The sequence below is a fragment of the Antennarius striatus genome, chromosome 9, assembly GCF_040054535.1.
Source record: "Antennarius striatus isolate MH-2024 chromosome 9, ASM4005453v1, whole genome shotgun sequence".
Classification (NCBI taxonomy): Eukaryota; Metazoa; Chordata; class Actinopteri; order Lophiiformes; family Antennariidae; genus Antennarius; species Antennarius striatus.
The window spans coordinates 13,568,466-13,583,509 of record NC_090784.1 but is presented as its reverse complement, the minus strand read 5'-3'; the positions used below and the strand labels follow the sequence as shown (position 1 = coordinate 13,583,509).

The following is a 15,044-nucleotide window of genomic DNA, read 5'->3' as shown; positions in this document are numbered from 1 at the left end:
ATTTGTCCTTTGGACCTTCTTCTTCTAGTTTGTTAATTAAATAATAATAAATTTTACTTGGACAATCAAGTCAGTAAATATATAAGATTTGCACTCTAGGGCATACAAACAAATAAAAATAAATGGAATTTCTGATTTCAGCACCTCTGTCACAGAAGTAATCCAATGACCTTTGAAGAGACGCTAATGCCATCTTGTGGTTTAACTAGCAGGTTAAATAATTCAAAACTGCACAACCACAACACATGTTTAAATATTTATTTATTTTTGCAACCTCCAGATTTGTGAAAAAGAGCAGAACACACGGTGTTGGAAAACTTAAAAATAAATACAAAAGCTGAGCAAAGTGCAGACATTATAGAAATACAGCTAACAAAAATCACAAGAAAGCCATTTTATCAGCGTCTGATCCTGAAATGATGCATCAGGAAACATTTTCAGTAACATAATTAAATTCATCTGATTTTCATTTAGCAAAGTAAGACCTCAATGCAGTCACAAGATCTGAGCAGCTTATGAAGGGTACATTCACAGAACATAAAGTTCTATCAGGTAGTCTTTGGGGACAATTCCTATATTTCCATTTAACTCTCCAACCCACCAGCCAAACCTGTGGTACTCCTGCAAAAAGAACAAACAGTCATTGAAAAGATGGGAAGGAATTCATGAAGCATTTTCTCACAAACACCCTGTCAATCAAAAACAGTTTCCAGGCTCCTGACAATTCTTCATCACACGTGTCGCCGTCATAATGACTGATTTATTCTGATCTACTCCATGCCAAATTAAATAATTTCATCTAATTCATTGAACCTGACAACCTTCTTCTGTCATCAGCAGTTTATGGGTTAGATTTTATCAAGGTTTTCCATTGTGGTGTGTTTGGCTCCATCTTTCATGTAGACGTACCTTATTATATGAAATGCCTGTGACTGATTATGAATCTGCTTCATATCAGCTATGTATTGGTGCTATACCTCTTCCTTGCCTTACTCTGAATAGATGATAGTTAATAGAATTAGCACCAAGAACTACAATAGCAGAGCTTTTGTGTTGAGTCAAGAATCTGCTGTCATTTCCCACCCGTTTCTGTCCTTATTCCTTACATGAATATACCTGTACATACATAAAAGGTTTTTCCCTTCTTGTGTTCACATCCACCTCTAAAAAACACTTAAAACCCACCAATGACATTGCATTTCCTGTTTCCTGTCCTGCCTCTCAGCTCATCCCTGATTTTGAGACTATGCACACTTCTCTCACACACACACAAAAAAAATGTGTTGAGCACATCAGGCATAAATCTGTCAAAGCATGACAAGTAATAGCTCCAAATGGCTGTCAGCATGCTGAGATGTGAGAAAGACCCTGTGAGCAGAGATCTGAGACCAGAGAAGAATACGCCTCTATCTCTCTCTTTGGCCAGAAGCCTGTCGTTACATCAAAGTCTTCTGAGGACATGAATCATCGCTGGAGATCGTGCTCCGACAGGATCGAAGGAGGAGAAACCAGCACAATGTTTCAAATCCGTACCACAACCCAGGGACATGGAGGAACTAAATCTGTGTCCAGTTACTCCCAGTAGAGATTAATGGTTGTAAGTCATCATCTGGTGGTGCTAGACACAGGACCATTACAATAACAATAATGGCGGCTAGTATTGGCGGTTGTCTGGTGATGGGCCGTTTATCATGTTCAACAAAAACCTGCACGACTTAATGCCCGTGCTACAATTTAATACACCAAACATTAGTGCCATAAAAACACATTGCACATTTTGAATGGAATATTAAAGTTCACATGAAATTAACAAAAAAAAAAAAAGTCACGTTCATTTCATAAGTGTGTCACATGATTAAAATGAAATTTCACAAGCATTTTAGCGATCACTCAGCAGATTGGCATGAGGTGTGTGTGAGGCCAAGTGTGTGTGTGTGTGTGTGTGTGTGTGTGTGTGTGTGTGTGTGTGTGTGTGTGGATGTGTGTGTGTTATGACTTCCTGTAGCCAGCCAACACCTCATTGTGTAGTTCTGGCTGAGAAATAATTCATGGTTAAGTGAGCGCAGGACACAACTCCAGAACCCATAGAGCTGTGGAAGACTAATAACCCACACATTAACGCAAAATACCCTCAACCCTGAACTAGAACCAATGCAGTCAGAGACTGCAACATCCCGCGACACCCCTGAATTCAAAATTTTACCCTGACCTAGTTGCATAGGTCAAAGCTAGTGCTCTCACCCACTTTCATAGATCAAAGCCGTGGCTTTGATCTATAGTCTTACTCACACTGGCCTTCTCCCTCATCTTTCTATCTTATTCAGTCCTGAGTGTACAAAAGTTGAAATTTGACCTTGACCCAGTTTTCTCTAGATCAAGGTTATCATCTCATTTTCATCCCCTTTGCTGCCTGAGTATTGGGCTTTTTGTTTCATCTTTCTATCTGCAATGGTTGCGAAGATATTTGGTCGACATATGAATGAACGAACACACGAACACTGACAATTTCAATACTTCACCGCTTTGAAGCACGATGTAATCATGTTACATTCCCATAATTTTATAACTTCTACGCAATGACAAAGCTCAGAGTTTGTACTTAACATGTGCAGGAGCCATGAAACAGTGTCAACCTATAATGTAGTAACTTGAAAGTGTGTGTGTGTGTGTGTGTGTGTGTGTGTGTGTGTGTGTGTGTGTGTGTGTGTGTGTGTGTGTGTGTGTGTGTGTGTGTGTGTGTGTGTGTGTGTGTGTGTGTGTGTGTGTGTGTGTGTGTGTGTGTGTGTGTGTGTGTGTGTGTGTGTGTGTTCACAGGCGCTGGGGCATAGTTGGACAATACAGTCCCCCTCTCTCCCAGTCGGACCCTATAATCATCACCCAAGTCCTAAATGGGGGGTCTCGCAGCTGTAACACTGCTGCTATTTCTGACCTGTGGAATGGGGGAGGGCTGCAGAGCAGAGGGAGAAAAGAGAATGAGGGAGAGGGGAGCAATTGGAGGTGGGGGCTAGGCTGACTGTCCCTTAAGCTGCAGCTGGCTGCTGCAGTCCAGACAGGTTTTATGGTCATTGCCCTCACAGCGGGCCACAACCCCCAACACCAAGGTTTCAGCTAATGGCACTCCTAGTCAGAGTGAAAGGGCAACTTGATTCTTGGGCCTTTTCCACTCGTGAAGAGAGAGTAATAAACAGGCATTTGGTCACTGAGTATTGATGGGCTTGTCTGCTTTGTGCATTTGTTTGCAACCATTAAGGCCGAATCAGTTAATCAATGAAATGGTTGACAGAAAATTCCCACTTTGATTAGTGACTTGTCAAAAAAAAACTCTTTGCTTGTTTCTGCTTTTACATTCTGAAAATTTGATGTCTCTCCATATGAGTCTTGTAGAGAAAACAATAATCCAAAGGTCAAGCTCCAACACATTTTTACAGCTGCAGGATTTACAGGTAATTCTTGTATTTTTAAAAAATACTGTATACTGAATACTTTACGATGATAATAACTTCACATTGCAGCCTTTGTGCTCATGACAGAATGAGACATTTAATTTAACCATAGAAATTATATTAAATTATTTACCAAGATGTCGTTTGGAGGTCATCAGTCTTGATTTGACTCCATGGATCGTTGGTGCCACTAGATGGCAGACTTGAATTTGCAAAAGGACCTGACCAGTCCAGTGAGTGCACCACAAACGCCAAACCAGACAGGAAACATAGTCTGACTGGATGGTGCACATTTCACACATTTTTAAACACACGCCACAGGACTGACATGCATCTGTTAAAGTATAAAAATCTGTGACTAATTTGCTGCGCAGCATTAAAATTCATCGACAATCCAAATCTGCGTTCAGATGACCCAATTAAGCACAAAAGAGCTCAAGTTTGGTTGCATAACAAAGGAAAGAATGGGCCCTTAGTTCTCACCCAAACCCAGGTGACAAGCCTCGGAAATTGTGCGTCCACTCCACGTCCTCACCTGTTCTGAATAGAGTGGTGGACTTAGCCTGGGTTTCCTGAGAACACACATTCCTATTTGGCAAAGTGCAAGAGATGTCTGAAAGGTGTGTGGGCTGAGGGCTGCTCACCGTCTGGCATGGCAGCAGTGGCAGTGTGCTGAAAAGGCTCCAGATGGAAGTGATGGAATGGTACCTTGTGCCAGTTGAGCCCGGCGTCCGCCAGCAGCACTAAAACAGTTTCCGTTGTGACAAAACTAATCCTCATCACAGTGCCAGAGAAAGACCCAAGCCCAGTCTGCCTCCTACCATCAGCCTTCCACCTCCAGGCGGTGGGCCAGATGCTGCCAGTAAAGCATATGAACAGAAAGTCCCTCTGAGGGCCTAGAAATAACTCACTTTAGGTGGTCTGAGGCCAGCACAACTCTGGCTAATAACCTCACCTAACAACTTTTGCTTCACAGTTTGGTTTGAGCTAATTCTACCTTCGCCATTTCCCAAGTAACCTTCATTCAGGGACACATTAACATTTTATGGACGGTGCCTCCAATCATACCCTGCCAAGGACGTGGATGATATCTCCACGATTGAAGGACAGCTCATCTGAGAAGTCTCCTGCACAATCCCATAACCCCTGGTAGTAGTTGTGGTAGTCTGTGCTCTTCTGATCTGGAGCATGAAAAAGAAAGGTGAAAGTGGATCAGGTGCATCATTTCCCATTCAGTGAAATCACATTTAGTGTTCAAGTTTGCACAGCAGTGACTGTATCTGTGACGAAGAACCAACAGGAGGCAGCGGAGAGCCTAAAATAGAATTGGAGCAGCCTAGAGCCAAGTTCATGCTACTTCCTAATTAAAAGCAGGTTTTCAACATCTCATATGTTCAGTCCAGTAAAGCGATGCAGAATACAGATGGAACAACAAGAAGAAAATAAATCAGAGTATGGCAACGAAGCAGCTTTACAACCGCCCAGAAAATAACTTCTATTGTATAGTTTTTCTCTTTTTGAATTTGCAGCAGTTACAATTAATTTGTCTTTTTTGTAATAAGATACGCAAAAATGTTATGAGATTTTTTTTCAGCTTTTCCACTGAGAGAATTTGCTGCAAATTATACATGAATAAAAAACAATCATTAGTTTAGGGGAAAATCTGCTGCTTACTTGCTTTTGACCAGATTGTTTCAGGACTTTGTTTGTACAAATAGTAAACAACTAGGATTTTTATTAATATACATCTATATACTTAACCATTTTCTTAGCCGTCAAGGTTTTCCCTTTTCAGACTAGCTAATGACCTAAAGTAGTAATATTTAGTATTTGTGGTCCGTTCTCAGTGCTTGTCAAGTATATTGAAAGGTTTCTATACATACAGATATTAATAATTACATGGTATTGCTCCACTTACAAAACTCTAATGTATGACTTATTGTATAAAAGGATGTTGACCTGAAAGTTTTTCCAATGTTGTGTAAGGTTTCAGTTGTGAACCTTCACAGAAACTTCCTCTGTAAATTTAACTTCTTCTTTACTGTGGTTTTAGAGCCAACGCAAAAAAAATCTGTGTGACGGAAGTGAAATATTAAATAAGTCACTCATATCTATGAAGTTTTCAAACCGAATTCTATGTTGTGTACCTGGAACAGGAGGAAGAGGTTTGCTCACTGGCTCGACTTTTGGAGCACATGTTGCTGGAGAGGGCATATCCTCCTCTGGAAAAGCAAGGTGAGATGTTATATTTCTGTGCATGTATGTGTGTGTGTGCTGCATGCGTGCGTGTGTGTCCATCCCAACCTGGCAGCTCTTCATAAATTTCTTCATCCATCAGACCAACATCATCGTACATTTCCTGCTCTTCCTCGTCCTCTTCCGGGATGATACCTGTCATATCTGCTCACAGAGGACCACAGCATGTTAGACGTTATTAATAAAGTCTATGTTCATGTTGAAGTTTGTGATATTATGAAGATGATTGATGTAAGAAAAGCTTTGTAACCTTTCAATACAAAATCTATCTGTTTCACCCAATCCTCTGCCTCTTTCATTGATGACGCACAAAACTGTGATGAAAAAAAGAGGGAGAAGTGAGAAGTGCTGCCAGTGCAATACGCAGGTCTACATATATTTAACATAAACAAATAATACTGCATTCATGCATGGTGAAAATGTTCCACATGGAAAAGCCTGAATGTGACAAACTCTCATTTAGACTTTTAAAATATGCGTGTCAGGGTGAGCTACGGAACAAGCAGCAGCGTCAAATGAATGGACAGGTTTTAAGAATTAGAAATTAATGAGTGCATGTCAACACATGCCTTTCAAAGTTTTAAACATGGCACATCCCACGCTCATATTTGTTTTTCTACTGAGAGTGTACACAGCAACTGTCACCATCAGACAAGCGTACCTGATAGGCTCGCTTGTCTGGAGCCGAAATTTCAAAACAAAAGTCTTTCTTTGAGTCTTTCCGTAAAGTGTTGTTCATCTTGACGGTGTACCCATCAATACTGAACTCCCCCTTCTGCTGCTTGTCTAGATGCAGGAAATTAAAACATCATTATTGATCCAGATAGAACAGCTCTGTCAGTCAAAAGCTGAGAAACAGACAGACTGCTAGACATCCAGTCACTTAAATGTTGTTAAACAGCATGTGATCTAAAACAGACTGCAAACCTTTCTCACTGCCGTAGTAGTAGAAGATATGATGGCTCAGAGCACACCAGCGCTTCTGCCACTCGGTGCCAAAAAAGATGTGATCTGTGGAGGAAACCCAACAGCAAAAACAGCTTAAAGGAAACAGCTAATTTTCTGCTTTGTCATGATGGCAAATTAAAGCTGTCATCTGCATATGTGTGTGGTCATATGTGTCCTTGGAACATTTCATATGCATGTCGATCGAAGGGCGCCCACCCTTCCTGCGCTTCTCGAGATATCCTGCTTTAAAGACCGATGTCAGATCCTGAGCCGCCACAGCTGGGGACTGCTGGGCACCTGGAGAAGAGACACCAAACAAACAAAGTGGATTCAGCATCCTCTGAAAATGTCTTTTAAAAGCTTTTTTTTAAAAATTTTTTAAAAACACAATTGTGAAATCTTGTTTTGCAGATTTTTTTTTTTTTTTTAAACAAAGCCATGGAGCTTGAACTAGCATCTCTCTGCAGGTGTCTCCCCTTACAGTGAGCAACTTCAATGCAAATGTTCAACTGCTGTGTCAAAGTTGCTTTGTGTGAAAGAGCAGCCAATAAAGCTGGCAGCTGCTTACGGACCATAAACCCCAGACCCCTAATCACAATTTGACAAGGATTTCTCTGATACACCCTTATGAAAAAGTAAATATAAACTCTTGCAGAGCTTGCTGTGAAGATACACTACGGACTTAAAGCTACTGTATAGCGAGGAATGTTTTTTTTTCCCTGAAACTACAGTTATGGCAGTAATTTCAGCCCCCAGACTGTGGCTGAGAGCAATAAAGCATGCTCTAGCTGTCAGAGGGGTGGAGTGAAAGAGGCGCTGCTTGTAGCATGTGGCCCCCTAAATTGCTTCCCATGGGTGTTGCCAAGTTACAGTTGGAATGTCTCCTTCATTGTGCCACTCAAAGTCACTTTCTCCAAGAGTGGACCCAACGATTTGTATATTTTCACGCCAAGATGCAATTTTCAATACTTTGATCCACAACTTGTTAGAAGCCAGCGAGTCAAATTTGTATGTCTGCTAAGTGGTGTGTGGCTTACCTTCGTAGCACTCTTCATCCTTGTCTGTGCGCTCAGACTGCAACGACGCGCCGTCATTGTTGCTGTCAACTCCGTCCTCCTCGTCCTCCTCGTCTCCATCTGCAAGAGTAAGCAGTGCCGTGTAGTCATGGAGCATGTTGTGGTGAAATGCAGCGGTTCCCAGCTGGTCGTGTGTATTGATAGGTGTGAGCAGTTCATTTGAAGAGTTTTAAATGGATAAAGAGAAAATGTTTGGGTTTGTTTTTGTAAATTAAATACAATTCAGAAGTGTGTTACGTTTGTTTTGAAGAAAACAAAATGATAAATCAAGGTAATAAATGTGTCTCTTCCAACTTCCAAGAGGCCACAGAGTCCAGATAGGTCTCTAAAAGAGTGAGACAAACACTCACTTTTGTCCTTGAAGTCTTGCTGGAAACTGTTGAAGAAAAACATTTTGAATTAGTGCATCTTCATATTAACTGACATTTTCTAACCAATCTTCCAAACGCAGGAAGCAGACATACCACAATTTGACCTCCTTAATACGTTTGATGAAGACCTCTCTCTTCTCTTTTGTCTTCTTGCTTAGATTTTCCCCTTTCAATCCATCACAGAGGAAGTTGTCTAGTTCTTAACAGGTAAAAACACAACAGGTAAAACATTCACACGCTATGTCGTCACTTGTTGGACTGAGAGGTTTTATTGTGCGTCATGTGGCAGAGGGCTGCTGGAGATCATCTGACTATTCAAAGCACAGCAACAACACAAACACACAACTTTGCAGCTTTGGGGGTCAAACAGAGCTTTGTTTGACGCTCCTCAGCGGGAGAGAGGACCATGAATGAGACAGCAGCATGTTGGCGACTGAAAATAAGTCATCCATGTTGAGGCTGAGCTTCCTCTTCTGAACGGTTTCTCTGAAAGTGGACTTTCTTCCTCAAGCCTTAAAACAAAACGGTGAACAATCCGCGCGCACACACACACACACACACACGCACACACACACACGGGCGTTTATAGGGGGATATTTACCTGAAATAAGCGTCGTTAACTCCTCTGGAATTGAAAGCATGTTGGAGGGTTTTTGTCGCAGGATCAGCTGGACCGTCCGGAGGGTGGAAGCTTCATGAGATACGGAAGCAGCAGCGAGACACGGAAGTTGATGTGCTCATTATTTATCTCTGACCACAGAGTTCTCCAACCAGCCACATAACTTTTATCACCGCTGATGACGGGAAGGTGACGCATTAATGGACGAGCGCGTCTTTACAGACTCATAAAGTCCACGGAGGGAGCGCCATTGATTCCTGATCATATTTATCTGGTTCATCAGTGTGATTGACACGCTTAATGCATTGAACGAGTTTTTTTTTGTTTTGTTTTGTTTTTTACAATGATATATGCACTTTGAGTTTATGATTATGTCAACATTATAAGTCTAAACAGACAATATTAATAAATTAAAAGACAATTACAGTATTCCAAACGGTTCTGGAGCTCCCTGCTCCAAGGTTTTATTATTGAGCGACAAGGAGATTTCTCCACGTTGGGTTATTTCTAAACCGCATTTTAAATGTCTTCAGTGTCATTTGCATGTAATTTGGGACACTAGTTGAAACATCTGGTGCAATCAATGAGCCAATGCAGGAAAGACTGGTTTCTTCTCTCAGAAGCCTGTGGCTCCTAAGTGTATCTGTGACTTATTGTTTATAGAGGTGTCAGTCAGACATAAGTCATCTTTTGACAAGGAGTATCGGCCAGTCTAAGTTGAACGCCTGCGCCTTTGAACTGTATAGCTTGTTTTGTGGAGGTAGGAGACAGAGGTGTCAGTGCAGCTCTGGAGGGCCTGTGTGAACAGCTTTTACGGGCTGCAGGTGGTAGACAGGTTTGTCATTGCCACAAGACAGACCGACTCTTCACTTGATTTACTCAGTTTTAGTCCGGCAGGCAGCTTTAGGAAGAAATCAATTCTAATTGTGTTTTATTTGTTCTGAGCAGAGATAAGCCTCCAGTCTGACAGAATGATCAGACTGCAGTAATGCGTTGTTTTATAAATGCTTCAAGTTTTAGCATTCCTAATGGTCTGACTTCACCCTATAACTTTAGATCTTTGTTATTTATGGAACACACAAGTTTTCCCTACTTCTTCATGTAAAATGAAACCTCAGATCACATTCTAGTTTCTCCATGGTGGTTTTCTTCACATATTTTGTTGTCACTTCCTGTTGGTTATCTGAGTAGCCAATAAATTCTTTATGAGCCTCAAATCCTCTGTGGTCATTCACAACCTGACCCCATGCTGACCTGGCAGTAGTTTCTCCTAGTTTGGAGTGGAGAGGAGAGCCAGCTTGACCTTTGACCAGTGTGTGTGTGTGGGGGGGGGGTCTGCTGGCTCAGTGTTGTATCTAGTTTCCCATGGAGCTTCATACTCTTCTGTCATCTCAGAAACTTCTTATTACTTGTTCCTTCCCTTTTTGTCATTCATCACATATTTTTATCAATTCACTGCAAAATGGTCAAACCACACATGTAATCACAAAGATGTAATATAATATAACACAACCATCTGATTATGTAATTTATTTTTGCATAACACTGTTTTCATGGTGAAACTCGTGAAAACTGGGTTATGTTTGTTACACACATAAAATAAGTAGAGCAGTAAACTATGGAATTAGTGGTTTGACCTTTTTTTTAAAAAAAAAATTAGCATATCATGGGAGAGTATTTGTGAACAGTTTGGTCAGCACATAGTTTCAATGTCTCCTGATTCAAATCAAATATCGTTTTCTCATTGACTTTTAGTTTTAAAATTTTCATAATTACATGGTGCTTAATTCCATATCTCATAATAGAAATTCAATTGAACCTTTTCTTGTATATCATACTAAATACTCTGTTCAGAGTAAAACATGTGTGATTATTAATTGTCTGGATTCCCACTAAACAATATCGTATAGACTTTAGCTTTCTATCAACCGTATTCCCTAAAAACTCCCTAAAAGCATCATAATAGGAAAAACATTAACCGGTTGTTGAAAACGGACAAACGCTTCTTTATACGCATCACGACGCTGAGGTCGGACCGGTCAGAGCGAAGATTTCATTTAGCAGGAAATATGATGAAATCCTATTAGGCCATACAAACTCACTTTCATTTACATGGATAAAATATATTCTACATGAAAGGAATCAATTAAATGTTACTGTTTGACTGAGAGATTGTGTTTTTCGTCTCTGTTACACAGAAAACACTTGGATTAAAAAAAAAATCTTGTCTCAGCAGCTCTGAATTGACCTTAATTGCTTTTAAATCAGAAAAAGAAAATCACAACAGCCTAACACACGCTTCTTAATTTAAAGAAAAGTGGATTGCTTCGTGGATCAGGCTATTAACAAGCTCCTTCAGTGCTGTGAGTTTTATTGGCAATAAAATTTAATTAGAGAGTCAAGAAAAGTCGTAGCTCTTGGCCTGAGACTCCTAGGAGGCGATGCTCACAGCAAATTCTCTCTTTCTGGCCTCAAACGGGCAGAGGTAATTTCTTCCGGTCAGACAAATCTCTAAAAACATTTTATGTGAATAAAAGCCCGTGATTGGTCCATGTTCAATTTTAGATTCATTTCACTCCTAAGTGTGTAGGGACTTTCGATATCATAAAATAGTAATGTCTTTGCAATCCTATATTTGACTGTATTTTTAAAAATGTCCTGTACTTTTTACATGAAAGATTAGGATTATTTAAATACTCGATGTCAGTGCTGAACATGAAGTATGTATGAAAATAATTCAACACGAATATGTACTAAAATCTTTACTCTTTCCTCTGTTGAAATGAAACAATATGGCGCTGCTGATTCCAATTACTGTTAAGAGTTATTTCAAGAAATATATTCTACTTATTTATAAAGAAATAAAATCTTATTTTAATTGAATAAATTGTCCATGCAGGCTAAATAGTAGCTTAGCTGGGGGTTTTTTACTTACCTTATCTGTATCTATTAATACTATACAACTGAGAAATTGAACACCTGTGTTTGAATTAAGATGAAACTTTGATATTTTAATAGCTTAGATTTTGCAGGTCGATAGTTGTAAGTGTTTCTGAGAAAAGGTCAAAAGTTTCTGATAAGGGCAAGGGACTTTCTGAAGAATCTGACAAACTCGGTGAGAAAGAGGAGGAGGATGAGAAAACTTGGAAATCCTGCAAAGAAACGTCCGCGCAGAGGGAATTCGTATTGTCCGGGCCTATTGTTGACGCGCTGATTGGACCAGTGGGTGTCAGGTTTGGGAAATGTTTCAGATTTTTCTCATTTCTGTTCAAAGTTGTAACAGTCGTGCTTTGGTTCTCCCCATTGTGCCCATTCTGACGCTGTTGTGAAGTCAAGGTATTTTGGTGGAAATAGCTCTCCCTCCCGCCGTCCTCTTCCTCCTCCTGCTCAAACTCGTCCTCCGGCCCGCCGTCCAGACCCGCATATTTCCCCTCACTGTCCCGGTTCTCCTTGCAGTGCGTCTGCCTTTTGTGCTTCATCCTCCTGTTCTGAAACCACACCTTCACCTGCTTTTCTGTTAAATCCAGCAGAGCGGCTATCTCCACTCGCCTCGGTCTGCACAGATATTTATTAAAATGAAACTCCTTCTCCAGCTCCAGAAGTTGGGTGTTGGTGTACGCTGTCCTCAACCTCCGGGACGCGCCTCCACCGCCAACACCACCATCTGGCACCTCTGGTGAACCTTAAAAAACAATCAAAACAACTATTATTTCATAATCACAGAAAAGGCAGGCGATTAAAAATAAAACAACAAAAGTCTGTTTGTGTGTGTGTGTGTGTGTGTGTGTGTGTGTGTGTGTGTGTGTGTGTGTGTGTGTGTGTGTGTGTGTGTGTGTGTGTGTGTGTGTGTGTGTGTGTGTGTGTGTGTGTGTGTGTGTGTGTGTGTGTGTGTGTGTGTGTGTGTGTGTGTACGAAAATAAGCGGGGAAACCTGAGGCGAGCAAGGACCGGGGACTGAGAAGATTTATGGGCCCCAGGCAGAATATGATGGTTCTGCGTGGACAGGACAGGACGCAGGGTGAAGATTAATGAACATGCCAGCTGCTGGGCCGTGTAAGAATAATCTATCACTCTCCATTACTGTCAAACATTAACACTGTTACACTGTATCACAACCCAGTGCGTTACTTGATGAGATTAAGCATCCTTAAATCAAAATCCTACACTGGTTTAAGGGACGCCCACGATGCACAAGGCCTGCGATGCATCTCCTTGTAAAGGGGGAATCCTTATAGACAATGAGGACCTTTTACATGCAGGTTATTAATCATCGTGTCTTGCCTTGGGGGGAGAGGTAGAGCGGCGAGGAGTCAGTCGCTGTCGGAGAAGCTGAAGAAGCGACAGACGCGGCGGCAGCAGTCTGGTTCCTCCTGAGTCTTTTCTTCTCCTTCATCCACGGGTACTCCGGGGGAAGGGACGCAGCCTGCAGCGGGCTGCAGCCTCTCACGGTTTGCTTTGAGCGGCTGTGGCGTGGGTGGATGCCCGGGTTGAGACCGGGGATGGTCTGCTCAAAAGGAGGAGGAATCACTGTCGACTGTGAAATCGCCGAGCTCTTGATTGATGAACTTTGAAACGCATCACCGACAGGGTTAGTGAGAGATGTCAGGCACTCAGCGAGCGACGGCTGGCTGTTGATAAAACCAGTTTCTCGCCCGAATTCGTAATTCATCTCCTCCTTCTTGTCTCAGAAAAGTTGCAAATTTGTAAGTGAATTCAGTTTCAACGCAATTTATTTTTCATTTGCTTCCAAACTGGATAGAGTCGTTATAGGAGACCTCTGTGCCATTAACTATTGCTTTCGTGGGGACATGCTTGGAATTAGACCGTGCTGCTTGTCACATGATTACATCTGCCCAATGACAATTTGGGGGTTTTTTTTATCAAAAGAAGCCACTGTCCCCTGTGATTGATCGAGGAAGTCGGCGGGGTAACGCCTCATTCCGGGGGTAGGGGTTTGCTTTATTTACCTTTTTTTTTTTTTTTTTTTTTTTCGGGGGAGGGGGTCAGTTTGCTCACCGCTCAACCCTCCATCCCACACCCCACAACAGCTATGCCTTCCCTGCGCGTTCACGCAGTCTTCTGTGAAAACGTTGCGCATGACCGGCGTTATTTTGTATGTTCCTATGGACAATGAAAAATTCATTACTGTAGTCATATTTTTACCTCAAAATGCAACCACGAACACAGATGTTATGTTAGGGTGATCGCCTTGGGATATGCGTGGAGGGGAAAGCACCCACCCCCTCCCCCACCCCATGCCCAGGCACTGCATCGGTGAGACAGGGATACAAAAATTAGTTTGTAATAGATTTTAATTACGTTTTAATCAGATTTTGTCCCAATTTGACTTTACTGTAGCTTATGTCATTTTATGCAATTCAACTTTATCATAAAATTATTGCTGGGAAATCCGCTAAGAATTATGGGAAATCTACAATAAATACAATATGTTGTACCAATCTAACTGCGAGGAAGTAGTTGGATTGTTTAACGGGTTACACTTTACAGCTCCTTGCCCCACATCCCATTTCATTTATTTTATGTCACAGAGGATATAGTTGACCCAAGCAGTCTTCCACACTTCATTATTGGTTATATCATAGTTCAAATAATTTGCCACTGGAGTGGGACACATATAGAGAGGTGAGGATCTGATGGCTGTTTATTGCTAAGGCTCTAAACAAAGAGCCCTGCTAGCCTGTGTGTGATCAATCTTTCTCGCCAAAAGGTCTGACAGCTCCCTGCCCTAAGAACACATTTAAACCATCCAACGCTCCCTTAGATCATATATGGCCAGGAAGAGGACAACCACTCTCTAAGTAGGCTGTAGACGAAGATTTTATTGTTGAAATTTGGGGATTTCTTTAGAAAACCTGGATAAGACGCACGTCCTTTACGCACCAAGCGTATTTTTTACGCACTCACTTCATCACAAATCAGAAAACAATCCAAGGATGAAACTATGTTTTTTTTCGTTCTTAAGAGGGACTATAATGACAGAGAAAAAACAGAGGAGATGAGTGGATGTGGGTAGCCGTATAGAAACGAACGGAACAGCTTTTACGCAGGATCAATTGTTCGCTGAGGTGAGTGGGTGTTGGCATTCAGCAGAAATCCCATTTCGTCTCCTACCTTATTATCTTCGATTGCCCGCGAAATATGGTCGTTTTTGGAGGTCTGTTTCTTTTATTTACTTCTTCCTTTTTTGAAGAATAATTCTTTATACAACACTTGTTTCACAGTTTTTGATTGATTGCTTAGACCTGTCAGTTAAGTGTAATTTTTATTCGTCGGGCTGCACTCACAATATACGACAGATCTATAGGTAACAG

At 41.4% G+C, this 15,044-nt stretch overlaps 2 protein-coding genes across 2 annotated transcripts; both read right to left on the bottom strand.

Moving 5' to 3' along the window:
• Positions 1-250: 250 nt before the first annotated feature.
• Positions 251-8,852, bottom strand: skap2 (src kinase associated phosphoprotein 2). Its single transcript, XM_068324492.1, has 12 exons — positions 8,696-8,852; positions 8,188-8,293; positions 8,074-8,099; positions 7,685-7,783; positions 6,864-6,944; positions 6,627-6,710; positions 6,361-6,485; positions 5,950-6,013; positions 5,748-5,843; positions 5,591-5,665; positions 4,512-4,624; positions 251-621 (listed from the first exon to the last, which is right to left on the bottom strand). The coding sequence occupies exons 1-12, from the start codon at positions 8,733-8,735 to the stop codon at positions 529-531; spliced, it is 1,002 nt and encodes a 333-aa protein (XP_068180593.1). The 5' UTR covers positions 8,736-8,852; the 3' UTR covers positions 251-528.
• Positions 8,853-10,619: 1,767 nt separating this feature from the next.
• hoxa2b (homeobox A2b) lies at positions 10,620-13,992 on the bottom strand. Its single transcript, XM_068323792.1, has 2 exons — positions 12,994-13,992; positions 10,620-12,395 (listed from the first exon to the last, which is right to left on the bottom strand). Exons 1-2 carry the CDS (start codon positions 13,379-13,381, stop codon positions 11,725-11,727), a joined length of 1,059 nt encoding a protein of 352 aa, XP_068179893.1. The 5' UTR covers positions 13,382-13,992; the 3' UTR covers positions 10,620-11,724.
• Positions 13,993-15,044: the final 1,052 nt, after the last annotated feature.